This window comes from Colletes latitarsis, chromosome 14, assembly GCF_051014445.1.
Source record: "Colletes latitarsis isolate SP2378_abdomen chromosome 14, iyColLati1, whole genome shotgun sequence".
Classification (NCBI taxonomy): domain Eukaryota; kingdom Metazoa; phylum Arthropoda; class Insecta; order Hymenoptera; family Colletidae; genus Colletes; species Colletes latitarsis.
The window spans coordinates 15,200,456-15,222,793 of record NC_135147.1 but is presented as its reverse complement, the minus strand read 5'-3'; the positions used below and the strand labels follow the sequence as shown (position 1 = coordinate 15,222,793).

Below are 22,338 nucleotides of genomic sequence, written 5' to 3'. Positions count from 1 at the left end.
GATTAAGCTTTTTTTCTATTTATTTGCATACATTGAGATAGGAAATAACAGAGAAAACTATTATTTGTCTTTAGTTTAAAAAATTCAAGGCATGATTTTGATGTCTTTATTAGTTCATCATAGATTATAAAGCTATACTTTATTAAAATAATAGAACTAAAACTAGTACATTCACATAGATTTAGTTTGTCGCTTGTAGCGAACATGTAGAACATTTCTTAAAATGTTTTAGTAATAGTCTGATAAAATTGTAAAAATCTGTCGAATACAGAAATGCAAATGTCATCAAAATGTTCTTCTTTGGGTAGTAGAGAATGTCCAATTTTAGTTCCTGTATCGGAGTGAACTAGAGCTGCTATTTTAATTCAACTTTCATTTTGGTAATTAGGGTGATAATAAGAACTAGGATCGATTACTCGGTGGAAAAATACTTATTTCCTGTTGAGCAGTGCTGTTATTCGGAAGTGTAAGAGTTGTTTGCATTCTATTTAGATGCGGTAGTACGAATTCGAATACCGTAAATGACATGCGATAGGAGAACACGTGAACTATGTGTAGGTACAGATGTAAAAAGATAAGACGCGTAAGACTTAAGATTATCGTAACCATCTTCTTCCGGGATACCCTTGACTCAGATTTTCGTTCTGAAAAGCAAAGCCGAACTGCGAAAAAGGGCTGTAAGACATCATCGTTGGTACAATCCTCGGCAAACTGTTTTAGTCGAAACATCGAAAGGGTTGCTATTTTGAGGTGGCTCGCACTAAATATGGTCAGATAGGCGTTGGCGTTGTACCCGGGCAAGGCACCCCTGCTCAAGCACCAGACGCGTAGTGGGGGAGATCTACCAAAGTTACTTAGATAAGTTCACCTCTATGACTCGGACAGTTGGTTCGTTGTGACCATCTCGCACCATCCTCTTACAAACCAACCGTAGCCATGGTAAGTAGGTGCCGGATACACCGCGATACCATTGTGATTTTCGATTCAAGCGATCAGGAATTACGCGACAAATTTTCTACGTCGAATATTCGCTAAAAAAGTGGAATGTCGCGAACGAAAAAAAACAGAATGTTACGTATTACACGTGTGACTAGTGGTGGAAAGATACTTGACCAATCGTACCGGGGGTAAATTAAAACAAAACAACTAAAAAAAATCGATCAATTGCGTAAACTGTGCCGGAATTGTACGCTAAGTGATAAATTCGGCAGGGTGCATCCGGGATATTACAAATTGTGTTAATAGAGTGTAAACAGTGCTCTTCGTTAGATTTTTGGCTATTAGCCATTCCGTACTTGAATATTACTATTCGATTTATTTTTGATCAGTGTATCCTAATTCTTGACCGCATTTATAGAATTGTTCTAGACTTTTGCCCTGTAGAACCTCTCCCAGAACTTCCGGCCAAATTACGCTTAGGAGTTATAACTATAGAGGCTAATTATATTTTAAACAGACACATTTCATAACAGATATATATATATATATTTTTTTTTCTCCAGCTTTATGTGTATTTCCAACGAATTATACATTACTAAAACTTTATTAATACTTTCACAATATGTTATTTGTTTTGGATTTTTAAAAAGATCTATTTCTTGTAAATCGTTTGACAGGGACACATTTTATAACAGATATATATATATATTTTTTTCTCTAGCTTTATGTGTATTTCCAACGAATTATACATTACTAAAACTTTATTAATACTTTCACAATATGTTATTTGTTTTGGATTTTTAAAAAGATCTATTTCTTGTAAATCGTTTGATTAAACATCATTTCTTTAGTAAATAAATACTGCCATTGTTTCTGCAGTTTTAAATTGAATTTAATGTATAGTTACTTGGCAACGTTAAGTAACACATATAAGTGTCAGATATATTAAAAAATTTGGAAAATTACGTAACTGTAGTAACTTGAGAGGCCGTACCGAATAAACGGTCTATATTTGTCTTGGCTTCTTTTCAGTCATACCATGGGCGATAGAAAGATCCTATTTTTAGTCTCCATGAGTAACGCCTTCCGAATTTTCCGCGACTATTAATATTTAAACTAACCTCAGCTAAAAATTAGATATCGCTGATATGTCAGAGTTGTATTGTTCGAATATCCCGATTACGGACATTTTAAGCGTGCTACTAATTATTTATCGCACGAGCATTTTAATTAAATAATTATTTCAATTACGAACAATTATGAATTCAATTATGAACAAAATTATCGTGTCACGGTAAAATTATTTTTAACAAATTATTCGTTTATTACCGTAGGAATTTACATCTACAGATGAACAATAATTCAAATTTCTATTTTTGTAATGAAAGTGTACCTTAATTTTTTTAAGACAGTTACAAACTGAAACGTGACTTTTTTGTGAGAAAATATAAAAATACATATATCTAAACTCAGTGTTCTATTATTGCCAACACGATACACAGATGCATCATTTTCTACAAAATCATCCTCGAATTCCGATTACATAGGAAGATATTATGAAACCGAATACGTCGGATGTTCTTCGAATTTTGACAAGTATTATGTTATACAATCGATATAATGTGATATTGTTGATACTAAACGGAAGTACTATACCAGCACAGTCTCATGCATATTAATAGAGGAAATTGTTCGATAAAGTGTAAATTGATACTATATCGTTTTGAAAAACAATTATTGAAATTTAATTAAACAAATAAACTTGAATATTGTCAATTATGTACATGAATATGTTGTACCATAATGCCCCACAGATTCTCTATAAATCCCATCGATTCTATGTAAAGCGTATTATGTAATACTCATACTGTGCACATAATGTGTTAATATTTTCCCAAATTCAATAAGAATTAAAATAACAATTATAGAACCGTAACCGACATCGATATAGGCTACAACCTATACAGGGTATACGGCCACTCCTGGGAAAAATTTTAATGAAAAATTCTAGAGGCCAAAATAAGACGAAAATCAAGAATATCAATTTGTTGATTGAGGCTTCGTTAAAAAGTTATTAAAAAATTAAATTTAAAAATTTCAAATCATTCTGAAAAAATTATTTTTGGTTGCGGGGATCAATTACAATCATTTTTGGTGAATAGATTTACCCCCGAAATCCTGCGCACTTTCGAGAAAAAAATTCAGTAAGTGCAGAAATTTTTCGGCAAAAAAAAATTTCAAATCGTTCTGGAAAAATTAGTTTTGGTTGCAGGGGTCAATCATAATCATTTTTGGTCATTAGACACACCCTCGAAATCTTACCCACTTTCGAGAAAAAATTCTTTATCGAAAATCTAATTTCTGGCCAGAAATGTTTTCTCGAAATTTCATGCAAATGTTTAAAATATCATAAATTCTGAATGGATTGGAGGATTTTAATTTTTCAAACGGCAAACAACACGTATTTTAGTGAACAATATGTAGAAATTCCAAGAATATTCGAAAAGTTGTTCTTTAACACCATGGAGTGAGAAAAACCCCATAAAAATGGCCAAATCTTCAAACGTCCATAACTTATACAATAGTGAACGTATTTGAATGAAATTTGGTGAGGAAGTAGAGCTCATAGATACATACAAAAAAGTATTAAACAAGATTTCAGTAGGACGTCAATTAAATTTATTAAAAATGAAAAACGAATTTTTAAGAAAAATCGACAAGGGGGTAAAGTAGGGGTAGTCTCTATTCTGTTACTAGAAGTCCATTCAAAATGTTTTTTATCTAGTGTAACATGATTTAGAAAAAGCTTTAATATGAGTATACTAAATTTTTCGCTAATTGTTCTTTTTTCAACGTTTTCAAGATAATCTCCAATTTTTTTACATAAAAAAAGTGGTAGGTGCCTAAATTTTTCGGGGAAAAAAAAAATTTCAAATCGTTCTGGAAAAATTATTTTCAGTTGCGGGGGTTAATTACAATCATTTTTGGTGAATATACATACCCCTGAAATCCTATTCACTTTCGAGAAAAAAATTCGAGTAGGTACTGAAATTTTTAGACGAAATTAAAAAATTTCAAATCGTTCTGGAAAAATTATTTTTGGTTGCGGGGGTCAATTATAATCATTTTTGGTGAATACACATACCTCCGAAATCCTTCGCACTTTCAAGAAAAAAATTCAGGAAGGTAGACAAATTTTTCGACAAAATTAAAAGATTTCAAATCGTTCTGGAAAAATTATTTTTGGTAGCGGGGGTCAATTACAATCATTTTTGGTGAATACGCATACCTCCGAAATCCTTCGCACTTTCGAGAAAAAAATGCTTTAACGAAAATATACTGTGTGGCCGGAAATGTTTCTATAACTTTTTAACGAAGTCTCAATCAACAAATTAGTATCCTTGATTTTCGTCTTATTTTGGTCTCTAGAATCTCCCATTAAAATATTTCCCAGGGGAGGCCGAACACCCTGTATATCCATAACGGTTATAACGTTTTTTCAGTTCTCTTTTGATTCAGAAATGATATACAGGATGAACTACGTAACTTGTTCAACTTAATTTATTCTGTTACTAGTAGTCCATTCAAAATGTTTTTTATCTAGTGCAACATGATTTAGAAAAAGCTTTAATATGAGGATACTTAATTTTTCGCTAATTGTTTTTTTTCAACGTTTTCAATGTAATCTTCAATTTTTTTATATAAAAATCTATATTTTTTTTCATATATCCTGTAGTGGATATTAAAACAACTTCGACAAACATCATAACAAATACTTTTCTTTTCATCTAAACCTAGAGGAATATTAGGGAAGATATTTCTTCCCTTAATCCGAATGACGTTGAAACGATGTCCAATAGCGTAGATGGTAATTATTCTCTCGAACATGTAACGGGAAGCATGACGTTTATCAGGAAATAGTGCACCCAATATTGAATTACATCAGCAATCTCTATAAATCAGGAACATATTTATATATACATACCAACATTTCATTGGTACTATAGGTCATCGTATAATCGTTCAGAAACCCGGAAAAGCTGGCAAAATTTTAAATTTACTTTTTTTTATTGGGAACCGATGAATTCGAAAATGTTTTGTGTTTTTATATACAACTGGAAGCAAAAATTCACATTTTTTAATTATTTTTTCCTTGTATATTAAAAATATGTAGTACTTTTCAAAGATATCATGCTCTATTTAATCATAAGGGGGGAAAAATGAAAAGTAAAAGTAATTAAATTAATCGTCTTCGTCACTGACTTTACCAGTACTGGTGGATATGTCTGTAATTGGTTAATTTTCGACTATTCCTTCTTCGGTTGATTCCATATCTTGTACATTTCGAAAAGAGGAATCCTGGAAGGTCTCCTTGGCAATTTGCGTAACGATGTTACAATTGGATTAGAAGTTAATAAAAATCTGAGAAATATATTTTTGTTTGTCATTTCTTTAAATACTTTCTTGATATGGTGTCCGTAAAAAAATTGTAGGTCTTTATTTCTGGTTTCTTCTAACATTTATCCTATTGGTAATACATTAAAGAAACAATTTATGCATCACGTATTAAAACTGTATGAATTGAACGTGGCATATAGTACCAAAGATATGTGTTAATAAAATGTTTCGTAGTATCTAAAACAAAGTTTTCAAAGGTTTGCACATTAATATTGTAAGCATATGAAATTGATTATGGAATGGAAGCAAATCGCTTAATGAAATTTTTAGCAGTATGCGTAGAGTTCGATGATATAAGGATTTCGTTTCTTAAATAAACATCAGTAGAACTCAAATGTTGCAAGTAATGCTGAAACACTTTTTGATCTACTATTAAATGTTTACAAGGTTGCATTTCAAATTAATTATTGCGAAATTATTAAAAAAATATATTTAACTTAGTTGCTCCAAAATCTGAAAAGTAATGAAGCTGCGATTTAGGGGCTCAGAAATCACAATGCTTAATACAGGGTGTTCGGCCACTGCTGGGAAAAATTTTAATGGGAGATTCTAGAAGCCAAAATAAGACGAAAATCAAGAATATCAATTTTTTGACTGAGGCTTCATTAAAAAGTTATTGAAAAATTAAATTAAAAAATTTCAAATCATTCTGACAAAATTATTTTTGGTTGCGGGGCTCAAATACATTCATTTCTGGTGGATACACATACCCCTGAAATCCTATCCACTTTCGAGAAAAAAATTCGAGTAGGTACTGAAATTTCTAGAAGAAATTAAAAAATTCCAAATCATACTAACAAAATTATATTTAGTTACAGGGGTCAATTACAAGCATTTTTGGAGAATAGACATACCCCAAAATCCTACGCACTTTCGAGAAAAAAAAATATTTAATGTGATGCCAGAAATGCTTCCCCGAAATTTCATGCGAATCTTTAAAATGTCATAACTGCTGAACGGATTGGAGGATTTTAATTTTTCAAAATGCAAACAACGCGTATTTTAGTGGAAAATACGTAGAAATTCTAACAATATTGAAAAAGTTGTTCCTTGACACCGTAAAGTAAGAAAAACCCCATAAAACTGGTCCAATTTTCAAACGACCATAACTTCTACAATAGTCATTGGATTTCATTGAAATTTAGTTTGGAAGTAGAGCTCGTGGATATCTACAAAAAAGTATTAAACCACATTTTCGTACAGCGTCAAACAAATTTATTTGAATTCGAAAACTAATTTTTAAGAAAAATCGACAGGAGGTAGGTGTCTAAATTTTTTGGCGAAAAAAAAATTTCAAATCGTTCTGGAAAAATTATTTTTGGTTGTGGGGCTCAATTACATTAATTTCTGGTGAATGCACATACCCCTGAAATCTTATCCACTTTCGAGAAAAAAATTTGAGTAGGTACTGAAATTTTTAGACGACATTAAAAAATTTCAAATCATACTAAAAGAATTATATTTAGTTCCAGGGATTAATTACAATCATTTTTGGTGGATAGACATACCTCGAAATCCTACGCACTTTCGAGAAAAAAAAAACTCTAATGTGAGGCCAAAAATGTTTCCCCGAAATTTCATGCGAATCTTTAAAATGTCATAACTGCTGAACGGATTGGAGGATTTTAATGTTTAAAAAAGCAATCAACGCTTATTTTAGTAGAGAATATGTAGAAATTGTAAAAATATTGGAAGAGTTGCTCCTTGATCCCGTAAAATGTGAAAAACTCTATAAAAATGGTCCAATATTTAAACGGCCATAACTCCTACGATAGTAAAAGTATCTCATTGAAACTTTTTTTCTGAAGCAGAGCCCATAGGTACCTACAAAAAAGTATTAGACAATTTTTCTATAGAGCGTCAAACAAGTTTATAAAAAATGAAAAACAAATTTTTAAGAAAAATCGTCAGGGGGTAGGTGTCTAAATTTTTCGACGAAAAAAAAAAATCTGAAATCGTTCTGGAAAAATTATTTTCGGTTTCGTGGGTCAATTACAATCAGTTTTGGTCATTAGATAAACCCTCGAAATCCTACGCACTTTCGAGAAAAAAATTCGATGTGTGAAATTTTTCGACAAAATTAAACAATTTCAAATCGTTCTGGAAAAATTATTTTCGGTTGCGGAGGTCAATTACAATAACTTTTGGTGAATAGACCTACCCCCGAAATCCTACCTACTTTAATAACTTTTTAACGAAGCCTCCATCAACAAATTAGTATTCTTGATTTTCATCTTATTTTGGTCTGCAAAATCTCTCATTAAAATTTTTCCCAAAGGTGGCTGAACACCCTGTATAGACTTCCGAATATGAGAAACGGTACCTCCAATATTATGTACATTACTTGCTGCAGTCAATTGTGTTCTACGCACACACTAAAAAAATGAATTTTTTTGCTTCTCCAAGTTTTTGAGTCACTCTTGCGAGAATCATAAGAGAGACTAATACAGTATTTCCTCGTTAATATTCGTACGTTGTTTCCTCTGTAATATTCACAGACATCCCCACCTATTCCTGAAACTGCCTTCGCCAAAAGAACCAGAGTTTGACCAGTAATATAAACCGCTTTTTTTTTAACTCATTTACAATCATTTTCAATGACGATGCGGTTAATGCAATCCGAGATAACAGCTTACAATTCTAGGGATAGTCTCTCTCTCGATATTCTTCACGTTGCAGCTTGAAGCTTCCGATATCATTAGAATTACATTGTTTATATTGTACATAAAGATAAGTACTATCAGTATACGAGAGATCTTCGATGTAGGAAAAGGAAGATAGACATCAATAATAATTAATAGTAATCTATGAACAGTTTCCGGAAATGTACAAGTGGATAGTAATCAATATTCCTTTTTGATAGCATGCAAAATGACGTGCGAAAGTCTTATAACCAATTTCTTTTAACGTTTTTTTCAGGTCTAAATAGAAAAAATGTATTTATTATGCTGCTTGCCGAATTCGTCGTAATATCCATTGAATGATAAGCATACAAAAATATAGGCTTATGAAAAAAACTAGAGATTACCTTGAAAACTTCGAAAAAGACAATTGGTAAAAAATGTAGTATACTCACCTTAAAGCTCTTCTTAAACCATGTTATACTAGACGAAAACATTTTTAACGGACCACTAGTAATAGAATAAATTAAGCTGATCATGATATGTGGTTCATCTTGTGTAATAGTTTGAAAAAGTTATTTCCGGAACCGTATTCTTCCTTGTACTGTAAAAGTATAGATTTTCAAAATTTGATTTGGAGAACTGCTGATAGGACTGGTAGCTGATTTCGTGTTAATGCCCCTCTCTTTCGCCTCGATCCCTTAAATTGTAGTGGAGAACAAAGACGGTTGTAACACTTTGAATTTAAAATAGTGTTAGATAAAAACTATTGCATTTACAATGAATTAAATAAATTCTTCTATGAATATATTACCTATTTATCTGAGATTATTGAGTTACAGCTATTTTGTTATGTGTCGAAGGATATCTGAGTTATTAAGTAAAAATAGCAAGCGGAGAAAATTTTACAATCTTCCCAGCGCCAATTCATCCTCGAGTCAGTTGTAACAGAGCATAGAGACGATAGTAACACAAATTTAACTATAGAAAATCAAAATATTTATTTAATTAATTTTTACTTAAAAAGGACAAAATTGATATTTTGGTATGTAGAAAATTGAAAAAATTAGATATAATGCTTCTGCTTTTATTATATATTTTACAATAGTATTTTACTGGGGTGTTAGTATCTTCTTTTTTAATATTCAGTCTTTCTTTTACATATCTTGAAAGAGATACATAACATAAATTACATTTCTTTACAGTAGCTCGAATAGATAATTGATTTTTTTTTTATATTATCATATGCATCGTTGTACTTTAATACGTTCACTGTCCGGTTTCTCAGCGGCGTATCGAATAGCACGGTGATATGACCCATATACAGGTCATGTACAGTGAACGTGTTAATAGAAACTTAAGAAGGAATCTACCTATTACTATTCACTGTAAATACAGTGTTCGCTCGGCACGACTTGTTATGATTAATCATTGGACGATGGTTTAGCGTCAAAAAACAAAAGAATATTGAAGTTGCAGTTGGTATGAACTTTAATTATAAATTTTCATTAATTTTCATTAACAGTCACGCTTATGAATGCTATGTAACGATCAGTATTTCTTTATGAAATACCAAATCAAAGATTTCAAACAAGAAAGAAGGATTATTAAAGAAGTAAGAAAAATTAACTTTTGGATACCGAATATTGTTTTCCTTCATTACACAATTGTCTAGTAGCATCCAAATGTCGTTTTATATTATACAGGGGGTTCGGCCATCCCTGGGAAAAATTTTAATGGGTGATTCTAGAGGCCAAAATAAGACGAAAATCAAGAATACTAATTTGTTGATGGAGGCTTCGATAAAAAGTTATTAACGTTTAAATTTCCGCCTGTAGATAGGCAACCTGCATACAGCTGCGTGCGAGCGATAGTAGTTCTCACTCAGCATGAGAAGCTCCACTTAGTGACGCATCGACAGCGTCACAGTTTTCTGAGTGAGAACCACTATCACGCGCACGTAGCTGTTCGCAAATTGCCGTTCCATAGGCGGAACTTTAAACGTTAATAACTTTTTAACGAAGTCGCGATCAAAAAATTGGTATTCTTCATTTTCGTCTTATTTTGGCCTCTAAAATCCCCCATCAAAATTTTTCCCTGGTGTGGCTGAACAACCTGTATACCTGAAACTTGTATTAATATTTATAATATATTCTGAGATATTTGCAGTGTTACAATCGTCATCGATCTCCCCTATTATTTTTATTGTACATTACGTATAGAATTTAATTATTTGTAAATAATCTTAGGCGGATAAAGAGAAGAAGAAAAAGACTAAAAAGAAGGAGGAGGCAGCGCCTGCTCCTGCGCCTGAACCTGAACCAGCACCCCCCGCGGAAGAGAAGCCGCCGACTCCTACTGGTACACCTAAGGAATCTGGTTCGACTAGAGCAAGCAGTCGGGGAAGCCGCAAAGCCAAACGCTCTGGATCCAGTGTGTTTTCTATGTTTACTCAGAAACAAGTTGCCGAATTTAAAGAGGTATGCTAAAAATAAAACTTTAATCACGTAAAATAATTATTTTGAAAATTCAATTCGTATTCGTGCACTATGCGAATGTTTCATATAAATGAAATAAAACATGTTTCTTAATACTTTTCAGTTATTTTTATCAAATATTATTTATTATATCGGGCTACTCGTATTTATAAAATAGTTTTGTGTTTTATGTATTTAAAAAACAAACGGGATACACAAAAGAATGTAACTAGCCATAAAAACTAAAATTCTACTAACTTGTATTCATACAGTCAATTTGTAAAGGATAACTCGATAACATATATCTTAGGGATTTGTTTTCTCTACAGTGATGGCCATATACTTAGTGTTTACAAATAAATTTTAAAGTTATATACAGGGTGGGGCAGTAATTATTAGCACCTCAGATATCTTGGAAACTATAAGTTTCACAGAAATGTTTGCTAAAGTAAATTGCACAGTACGAAGGGCACTATTGGGTGGCGATAATAGTTTTTTTGCAGGTGGAGGTACTTCGGACATTTGAAGGTCACATCCATTTTTTTAAGTGGATCGGTATGTTTTTGCTTCCGTATCACGATAGAGGATCTTAAAACGAGTTCAACGACCTATTACACAAGCTCATTGAAGGTCATAGAAAGTAGAGAAAGGCGATAATACTTATGGTTTTGGTAGTAAATGAAACATACGTATTGTCAACAGTAGAGGAATGCGTAATGCTTACCGTTTACTTCACTGAGAATAAACACTGCTTGAAGGACACTTTAATAGTTTGCAAAGTAAGATAAACATCATAAGATTAGTATCGATAAATTGGTCAATCCGGCACGATGTATCCGTTTGAAGAGCAGGTTGATATGCTTCTTATTTATGGCGAATGCCAACAAAATTCTGTAAGGGCGAAAAACTTGTATGCTGAACGATATCCACATCGGTCTCAGCCTTCGCGTCAAACATTTAAAAATGTGTATGATAAACTTAGGCAAACCGGTAGTTTAAGTGTTCGTAAAAGTGAACGCCAGAAACGAGTAATTAACGAAGAAATGGAAATCGGTGTGATCGCTAGTGTGTTTAGAAATTATCATATTAGTTCGCGACAAATTGAAGGCGAATCTGGCATTAGTAGGAGGAGCGTACTTCGCATTTTGCACCGTCACAAATTTCATCCGTATCACGTTAGTCTTCACCAAGAATTGCATGGGAACGACTTCATGAATCGCGTTGAGTTTTGTCGATGGACTATACGTCAGATTCAAAACAATGAGCTTTTTTTTAATACCGTCTTATTTACTGATGAAGCAACATTCACAAATCACGGGAATGTTAATTTGCATAACATGCATTTATGGGCAGCGGAAAATCCACATTGGCTGCGATAGGTTGAACATCAAAAACAATGGTCTGTGAATGTATGGTGCGGTATCATAGGTGATCAAATTATTGGACCTTATTTTATCAATGGAAATTTCAATGGCAACGTCTATGCTAATTTTATTAAGGATACATTGGGTCTTTTGCTAGAAGAGTTACCTTTATTTACACGACAAACCATGTGGTATCAACATGATGGATGCCCAGCACATTATTCATCGATTGCGCCAAGGGAACTCGATGAAAAATTTCGAAATCGTTGGATTGGACGCGGCGGTCCAATATCGTGGCCAGCTCGTTCACCAGACATAACACCTTTAGATTTCTTTCTGTGGGGAACACTGAAAGAGAAAGTGTACAAAGAAGTACCAACTACATCTCACGATATGCAACAGCGAATTATTGCAGCCTGTGCATCAATAAGTTCTGACGCTGTAAGACTTGCAAGTCAATCAATCGTAAAAAGAATCCAACGGTGCATTGACAGTGATGGTCATCATTTCAAACACCTACTATAAACATGTTTCATTTACTACCAAAACCGTAAGTATTATCGCCTTTCTCTACTTTCTATGACCTTCAATGACCTTGTGTAATAGGTCGTTGAACTCGTTTTAAGATCCTCTATCGCGATACGGAAGCAAAATCATACCGATCCATTTAAAAAAATGGATGTGACCTTCAAATGTCCGAAGTACCTCCACCTGCAAAAAAACTATTATCGCCACCCAATAGCGCCCTTCGTACTGTGCAATTTACTTTAGCAAACATTTCTGTGAAACTTATAGTTTCCAAGATATCTGAGGTGCTAATAGTTACTGCCCCACCCTGTATAATAGAAAAATGTTGCAGAAACAAAGCATCTATAATCTTCAAAATTCACAATCTTAGTGTAGATATTAGAACCAGTGTTTTTTTTTTTACCTTAAGAAATAAAGATTAATATATACATTTTGTCTGTAGCATCAGTTTTTGCAGTGGACAAATACTTAGGGACACAAGAGTTACCATATTAGACAACAATAATAAATAACTTGTATCAGTCTCTGTCGAAAAATTTGTACATTTAAATATGTTCAAGACAGTATTAGTGTGAGTATTATATTATGGCAAGACAGTAGGAAATTATGTTGCCTTTCTTTGAAACTTGGGGTATCTAGAGTTGTTTATTTCCAAACTATGAAGTGTACTGAATGTTTTGGGATACAAACAATATTTTTTGTAAAATTAAACAACGAAAAATAGATGTCAAGACTGACAGAAAATTTTATAGGATGTCAAAATAGATGGTAGGAATAGGATGTTAAAATTGTATTGGTTATAACATTCGGAAATATTGCCAGATTTGGATAGAAACATAAGTGATCAAACAAAGCGTCGAAAAATATATCAAGGAGCAAAAATCGAAAAATTTAGAAAAATTGTACACACTTATTGAAAATGATTGAAAGTCCATACCAATAGAACAATGCATTAATACAATGTATGCAATGAAAATGTAGTTAAGTTTTGAAAGAAACGTTTATTCATTACATATTTGCATATTATAAATAAAAAATAAAATACAAATGTAAAATCTGAAAAATATTCAAATGTCTTTAAGTATATGTCCATTTAAAATACTACATCAAAGATTAAAAATCTCAACATTTTTTTAGTATTGGAATGTAAACAAAAATTTTTGACCACTAATTGGAAAATGGTTACACCTATTAGATATTCAAGAAATTTTCAATTAACTACATTTTAATGGCTTAGTGTATACTTGTATATACATTTTTCATTAAATTTGAGTTTTTATATATAATAAACAGCTCTTGATAGTCTGTTTATGTTGAATACATATCATAATATTTACTATTTTATAAATATTCTAAAAAAAATATTTTTATTTATTGTATTTCCTTGCAGCTATTAGTTTTAGTGCATATATGTTGCATGTCTATACATAAGATATACGACGATCGTACACAACATTTTTATTTTTTCAATATAATATGTTCACTAATGTGTATATATTACATGGCTTGTATATTTTATGTTTATTGTATACAACAATAACATTATAATGATACATCTGGTGACTGAAGTTAAGTTTAGTAATAAAAATGAATTTGATTGAAAATTGTGAGATATTCTATTGGAAATAGGTGGTGGAATAAAAAAACAATTTGTTCGATATTACTTTTAACTAAGCTTTATTAGAAACACTTGGAAGGCACGTCTGCACGGTTTGGAAGAAACATACAGAAAGAGGAAGGTCAGTGACCAAAAATACGTCCCGTACCCTCAGACCCAATCGGTCATATTCTTTGTCTAAACCAGCCAAGGAAGGGATACAACTGCACCCTCTTGACTTGTATCTCGAAACGCGAAACGCAACACACGCGTCGATGGTTTTTGTCAAGGAAAGAAAACTTTCTCTTTTGGAAGAGAAAAAACCAACATATTCTTTATAGAAGAAAACGTTTAAATGATTCTTAATATTTTTGATATTAGTAAAATAACAATTAACAATAACTATCTCAGTAATAGTAATATTATACTTCATTCTAATAATAATGGTTTTGATCAAAATGATAATCACTGTGATAACCCTGGTGATAATACAGATCATCTGTTTCATACTGATGATAACAGAAGAGGAAAGAAACAAAGAAAAACCCTTTTTATTATCTTTTAAATGATTGTAATAAAAAGGAAAAACTATGTTAAAAATCCTTTTATATAACATTAAGCATTAGCTTCAAAATTATTAATTCAATTTTAAGTAATATTAGTATTAAAGTGGAATTTAAGGGTATTTCACGGCCTGAGTCTAAACTCGAGGTCAAGGCTTCCGGATGGTTGCCGCGTTCGTCTTCAGCTGAAAACTCCGATTTGAGGTCTCCTGTTCCTAGGAAGTCTTTATAATAGTAATAATATAGCGGAGTTTTATAGATGAGCTGATCTATTTCAGGCCTCCAGTCCTGAAGATGCAGCCTGCATTACATGAGCGATTCTAGAGGCCAAAATAAGACGAAAATCAAGAATACCAATTAGTTGATGGAGGCTTCGTTACAAAGTTATTAACGTTTAAAGTTCCGCCTGTAGAATGGCAATCCGCGTACAGTTGCGTTTGCGCAGAAGGTTGCGGCAGGCCAGTGCTAGTGGTTCTCACGCAGCATGAAAAATTCTACTTACCGACGTTATCGACAGCCTTCGATTTTTGTCCACTTATGGAAACACGAACACCTTACGTTGAATAAGATTCAACCTGTCCTATGAAAATCCAGAAGGGCATATCAAAATTCGCCCGACGAGATTTTCACAGAGAAAGGGTGAATATCAGTTCCAATACACAATGTTGTGAACAAAAATCACCCACACGTGATCTTACACGCCCCACGATTGTCCATAGTGTCCGCAAGTGTCCACAAATAATCTTTTCAGGCACTAACCACTATGCAAATAAATAAACACGCACCGCGATTATGTTATTCGTGAGTGGCTATGTCTACGTGCACCATGATTCTACAGAATTATTTACGAATAGAACTGTTATTAATTTTTTAAATACACTTTAATTTAAAAATGTAAAAAGGAATTTAATAAGTATTCGTTGATTGTTTATATCACTGTATTTCTTTCATGCTACTTAATACATAATTGAATGAAATATGTCTAAATTGTGTCGTGTGAACTTACTTGACTGATTCTTTTTTACGACTGACTAGCTGGCCGAACACGTGCCGATGCTGTCCTTTGTTTCCACTGACAATGAGTGTAGAGTGCATGTGTGTGTGCATGAGAGAGATAAGCGAGGCGAGTGACGTAGAATCGGGGTCCTATTCGGTATTTGTTTCTCAGAACCTCGTCGATCGATGGCACAGTCAGCTGCTAGTATCAAATTTCATTTATAGTAGTATAAAATTTCATTTATCCTTGCGATTCCTTTTTACATTTTGAAATTAAAGTGTATTTTAAAATTAATAACAGTTTTGTTCGCAAGTAACTCGGAAGAATCGTGACACACGTACACATAGTCACTCACGAATAACATAATCGCGGGGCGTGTTTATTTAATGCTTTGACTGCCGCGTCACTCATATATGGGTGACAGGATTAACCATTGTGATACTAGAAAAATTAATTCTCAAGTTAAGACGTCGAGGGAAATAAATTCGAATAGAATTTGTGAATTTTAACAAGGTTACGAAAATAAGTACTGAAACAAATTTTAGGTTATATAGTCTACAATGGTCTAAAATCAAAATTTTACTTTTGCAGAATATTATAGTGTTTTGATCTGGCAGTGAACGTGTTAATTGCATAGTGGTTAGTGCCTGAAAGGATTATTTGTAGACACTTGCGGACACTATGGACAATCGTGGGGCGTGTATGATCGCGTGTAGGTGATTTTTGTTCACACATTGTATATTGAAACTGGCATTCATCATTTCTCTGTGAAAATCTCGTCGGGCGAGTTTCGATATGCTCTGCCGGATTTGCAAAAGACAGATTGAATCTTATTCAACGTAAGGTGTTCGCGTTTCCATAAGTGAACAAAAATCTAAGGCTGTCGATAACGTCGGTAAGTAGAATTGTTCATGTTGCGTGAGAACCACTAGCACTGGCCTGCCGCAACCTTCTGCGCAAACGCAGCTGCACGCGGATTACCATTCTACAGGCGGAACTTTAAACGTTAATAACTTTGTAACGAAGCCTCCATCAACTAATTGGTATTCTTGATTTTCGTCTTATTTTGGCCTCTAGAATCGCTCATGTAATGCAGGCTGCATCTTCAGGACTGGAGGCCTGAAATAGATCAGCTCATCTATAAAACTCCGCTATATTATTACTATTATAAAGACTTCCTAAGAACAGGAGACCTCAAATCGGAGTTTTCAACTGAGGACATACGCGGCAACCATCCGGAAGCCTTGACCTCGAATATTGATATTAATGGTGCATATACTATCCAGTGATAACTTGATGGCTAGGCACGCTGATTGGTCGTAGCGTAATAGCGACGCCTGCTCTCCCACGCATTGTCATTATTGGCTGAGCCGCTCACAACTACAATTCCATCGCGTGACAAAGGACGTGAACGAAACGTATATGGACAAAGTAGAATAGGACAAGACTGAGAGGCATTGGCGTAACCGTACGCTCAAAATACTAGCTGTGAATAGGAGAAAAATGTATCTCTCGTGGTTATGGAAACCTTATTACTATGCAGCGTGACGTCAGAGCGAGCCTCTCCAATGGGAATAAGGCGGCGCGAAGACCTTCTCTCCTTGCCCTTGCCCCGTTTAGTTTGTTGGTGTCTAGCCAACAAGTCATCACTGGATAGTACATATACAATCCTCGACCGACTTCCCAATATCCCAGTCGTCTAAGGCAGGTCCTGCTAGAAAGCTTTACTGACGAGCCCGCTGGCAGGTTCGGTCGAAACGTGCCCCTTCCTTTCCTTTTCTGTCCTACGATTCTCACGAGTTCCTACCCGCAGCAAAGCAGCGCGCACCAAAACTTCGTTAAAGGGTTCCTTCCTAACTGGGATGGGATACAGTAATACAGAATTTAACAAACAAATTTTGGTATGAAATAGTAGTTACGTCAAGAGATAGTATTTGAAATATACTTAATACATATAATTAAAATATACTTAAGTATATTTTAATGCTCGTTTATAGAAATACATGTAAATAATTTTATTTCCCTGAACGATATATAATTTAAAAAATTAACTCTGCTATGAAATAGCTATTACATATCCATATATGATACATATGATGTAGAATAGTTTGTAATAGGTATACAGTAAAGTCTCTTTATATGTAATTCAACTGGTCCATACATCGTGCGTCCGCGAGAATTTGGCTAGCGGGAATTTATCTATCCCCACTCTCGTTGTATTCGGCCACCCCTGGGAAAAATTTCAATGGGAGATTCTAGAGGCCAAAATAAGACAAAAATCAAGAATAGCAATTTCTCCCCTGAGGCTTCGTTAAAAAGTTATTAAAAAGTTAAATTAAAAAATTTCAAATCATTCTGAAAAAATTATTTTCGGTTGCAGGTGTCAATTACAATCATTTTTGGTCATTAGACATACTCTCGAAATCCTGTCCACTTTCGAGAAAAAAATTCAAGAAGGTGTGAAATTTTTCGACAAAATTAAAAAATTTGAAATCGTTTTGGAAAAATTACTTTCGGTTGCGAAGGTCAATTATAATCATTTTTGGTGAATACACATACTTCCGAAATCTTACCCACTTTCGAGAAAAAAATTCGAGAATGTGTGAAATTTTTTCGATGAAAAAAAAAATTTCAAATTGTTTTAGAAAAATTATTTTCGGTTCTGGGGGTCAATTACAATCATTTTTGGTGAATAGACGTACCCCCGAAATCCTACTCAATTTCTAGAAAAAAAATCGGAAGGTGTGAAATTTTTTCTATGGAAAGAAAAAATTTCAAATCGTTTTGGAAAAATTATCTTTGGTTGCGGGGATTACTTACAACCATTTTTGGTGAGTAGTTACACCCCCCAAATCTTGCGCATTTTCGAGAAAAAAATTCAGTACGGGCGGAACTTTAAACGTTAATAACTTTTTAATAAAGCCTCCATCAACAAATTGGTATTCTTGATTTTCGTCTTATTTTGGCCTCTAGAAAAAGAAAATTAATTTTGTTGAGGTCTCGCATGAGACTCCCCCCTTAACAATGATGAGATACTGTAGGAAGATTTATTATCATAATTTATCCGATATTGTAAACAGATGTTTATTATGGTTCAATTTATTTTCCAGGCATTCCAACTTATGGATGCGGACAAAGATGGTATAATTGGAAAGAACGACCTTCGTGCGACTTTCGATTCCGTTGGTCGTCTTGTCACTGATAAAGAAATTGATGATATGCTGAATGAAGCACCGGCGCCCATCAACTTTACTCAATTATTAAATCTGTTCGCAACTCGCATGTCGGGTTCAGGTACTTATTAAGTTACTGAAGTGTTTTATTAACAGATAACATAGTTTTGCAAAATCTTTCTAAAAAGAGACATTTATTAATATTATATTTGCTATATAAACGAATATAATACATAAATTTAAATTTCTTGAATCTAATTTCCAGTTAGTCTTTTTACGGTCCATTTAAACATGTGAAATTCAATATATGTTTTAATTTATTTTAATGATAATTTGAAGAAAGTTATTTAAATAATTTTAAATAATATCGCATAATATTTCATAGTAATCGTAAATTGTATTCAATGTTTTAGGTACGGATGACGATGAAACTGTAATTGCTGCCTTTAACACCTTCGATGTAGATGGTAAAATTGATGGTGAAAGGTGAGCAACGAATGCTACTACTACTGTAATAATACATTTATTAACCCTTTGCGTTCGATAGTTTTTTTGTTATAAAGAACTAGCAACTCGAAACTATTCCAATAAAATTGATGAAATTAATTTATTTTTAAAATAAATGTTTGTTCTAAAATTGGTGTAAGTTTGCTAGTAAACAAATAACTTGAAAAAATCCTCTGGTTCTATTTAGTTTGAAGAAGTACTTTTATAAACTTTTGTCGGCTGTAAACTTTATTCTTACTGGTATTTTCTCAGAATTTGTTTCTAACACCTAACAATTTTGAAATCTTTCCGTCTTTTCAAATCAATTCCTTTGTCACTATCTATATCGCTGTTATCATTTTCATTACGCTCAAATATTTTATACAGCGTGTTCGGCCACCCCTGGGAACAATTTTAATGGGGGATTCTAGAGGCCAAAATAAGACGAAAATCAAGAATACCAATTTGTTGATGGAGGGTTCGTCAAAAAGTTATTAACAATTAAATTCAAAAATTTCAAATCGTTCTGGAAAAATTATTTTCGGTTGCGGGGGTCAATTATAATAGTTTTTAGTCAATAGACATACCCCCGAAATCCTACCCATTTTCTAGAAAAAAATTCGAGAAGGTGGTGGAATTTTTCGGCAAAAAAAAAAATTTCTCAAATGGTTCTAAAAAAATTATTTCCGATTGCAAGGGTCGATTATAATCATTTTTGATGAATAGATATACCCCGGAAATCCTACCCAGTTTGGAGAAAAAAATTCGAGAAGATGTGAAATTTTTCAACAAAATTAAAAAATATTAAATCGTTCTAAAAAAATTATTTTTGATTGCAGTTATCAATTATAATCATTTTTGGTCAATAGACATACCCTCGAAATCCTAACCATTTTCGAGAAAAATTCCTTACCAAAAATAGAATTTCAGGCCAGAAATGCTTCCCGTAAATTTCATGCGAATCTTGAAAACACCATAACTTCTGAACGGATTCGACGATTTTAATGTTCAAAATGCCAAACGTCGCGTATTTTAGTGTAGAATATATAGCAGTTATAAAAATATTCGAAAAGTTGTTCCTTGACCCCGTAATGTTAAAACAACCCCATAAAAATGGTCCAATTTTCAAACAGCCATAACTCCTACGATAGTGAATATATTTCAATGAAACTTTTTTCTGAAGTAGAACCCATAGGTACCTACAAAAAAGTATTAAACAACTTTTCTGTAGGATGTCAAGCGAAATTATTAAAAATCAAAAACGAATTTTTAAGGAAAATCGACAAGGGTAGCTGCCTAAATTTTTCGACGAAATTAAAAAGTTTGAAATCATTCTGGAAAAATTATTTTCGGTTGCGGGGATCAATTACAATCATTTTTGGTGAATAGACATATCCACGAAATCCTACCCACTTTCTAGAAAAAAATTCGAAAAGATGTGAAATTTTTCGGCGGAAAAAAAGAATTTCTAATTGTTTTGGAAAAATTATTTTCGGTTGCGAGGATCAATTACAATCATTTTTGGTGAATAGACATACCCCCGAAATCTTGTGTGTTTTCGAGAAAAAAATTCAATACAGTTGAAACTTTAAACGATAATAACTTTTTAACGAAGTTCCCATCAATAAATTGGTATTCTTGATTTTCATCTTATTTTGGCTTCTAGAATCCACCATTAAAATTGTTCCCAGGGGTGGTCGAACATCCTGTATATCTCTATTATGAATTTGGTCTCCAAACAACGTAATTTCACACTTATTTTTATTGATACTAATTTCATTGTAATAATTAAAATAATAAACACGATGACTTTAATATAAGGAGCAACTAAAATGAATATAGACTGTTATTGTCGTCTCTCGTTCTCCATTCGAGTTGCTGTATCAAAGCAAGTGGCGTACGAGAGTCGCCTTCCGAACGCAAAAAGTTAATATATCGTTTCATATGTTCATAATTTTAAGAGTTTTAAAATGCAGCCATTTTGTAGTTGTAATGATATACTAATATGGAAATTACTATTTTTCTATAGATTAAGGCACGCTTTAATGACGTATGGAGACAAATTTACTGCAAAAGAAGTCGACGATGCGTACGACAATATGTATATTGACGACAAAGGTTTCATCGACACGCCAAGCCTTATCGCGATGCTAACTGGTACGGGTGACGAAGATGAGGAATAACTTTAAGCGATGTTCAATATGAAAAAGCTTCTGTTAAACCTCTGTTCATTGAAAACAAAGTCTCGTGTTAGTGTCAGGCTCGTCTGGTTTGCTTCCAAAGGACGAAAAACGGAGATAAAGCAACCATAATCATTCCCCTTTCTTTGTTCTTCACTGGTAAAAAGTCTTTTTTCTGAGGGAACTGTTTTCAATAATAAAAGTCCGTTAATGATCGCAGAGAAATCGCAAAATATTCTCTTGGACGTAAAAACAGCGCATCTGACGATAAACGAGGCTTCGAATCTCTATATTATTGTTCATATAATAAAAGTACTTTAAAACTTCGCAATAACAGTTTCAATATTGACCTGCCATGAATAAGACCATCGATGAAGTTAACAGTTTCCCGTCCTTGTTCTTTTCTAATTCGTATATCAAATTCAACATAAATTAAACCTGAATTTTTAAGTTCAAAGTAATATGCGTGGAATAATACATAATGATATTTTATTACGTAACTGTATTAATTGACTTTCCTTACTTTTAAACTAGAAAATTCGTTTAATACTACTTTATCAAATTGCTTAAAAAAATATACTTAGATACGATACTTACATTTTTTTTTATTAGTTTTTAAAATTTGTCTTTTTTCTTGTCAAATTGCTTAACACGTTGACTGCCAGTCTAAAATCCTAAAATTGTTCACGAGACCAAAACTCTGGTTTTAGGCAATTGTAAACTATACAACTTAAAAGTTGTCGTAGTAGTTACCTTTGTAACCTCGTTAAAATTTACGAAGCCTATTAAAATTTATTTTCTTTGACATTTTAATTTGAGAATTAATTGTTGTAGTTCCACTGTGAAAAATTCTGTTACCCATATATGGGTGACGTAGCAGTCAAGGTGTTAATGAAAGGTGTTGCTCTGTGGTACGTTGTTTATTTCAACGTAAACTCTCGTCATGAATTCTATT

At 33.0% G+C, this 22,338-nt stretch overlaps 1 protein-coding gene across 1 annotated transcript; it reads left to right on the top strand.

The window, feature by feature from the left end:
* The first annotated feature begins 783 nt into the window (after positions 1 to 783).
* Mlc2 (myosin regulatory light chain 2) lies at positions 784 to 21,709 on the top strand. The gene is made up of 5 exons (XM_076781361.1): positions 784 to 939; positions 10,268 to 10,498; positions 18,655 to 18,838; positions 19,131 to 19,203; positions 21,233 to 21,709. The coding sequence occupies exons 1-5, from the start codon at positions 937 to 939 to the stop codon at positions 21,384 to 21,386; spliced, it is 645 nt and encodes a 214-aa protein (XP_076637476.1). The 5' UTR covers positions 784 to 936; the 3' UTR covers positions 21,387 to 21,709.
* Positions 21,710 to 22,338: the final 629 nt, after the last annotated feature.

Coding starts and splice junctions, on each gene's coding strand:
- Mlc2 (XM_076781361.1), top strand. Junction 18,839..19,130: donor AACTCGCATGTCGGGTTCAG/GTACTTATTAAG, acceptor TCAATGTTTTAG/GTACGGATGACGATGAAACT. Junction 19,204..21,232: donor GGTAAAATTGATGGTGAAAG/GTGAGCAACGAA, acceptor ATTTTTCTATAG/ATTAAGGCACGCTTTAATGA.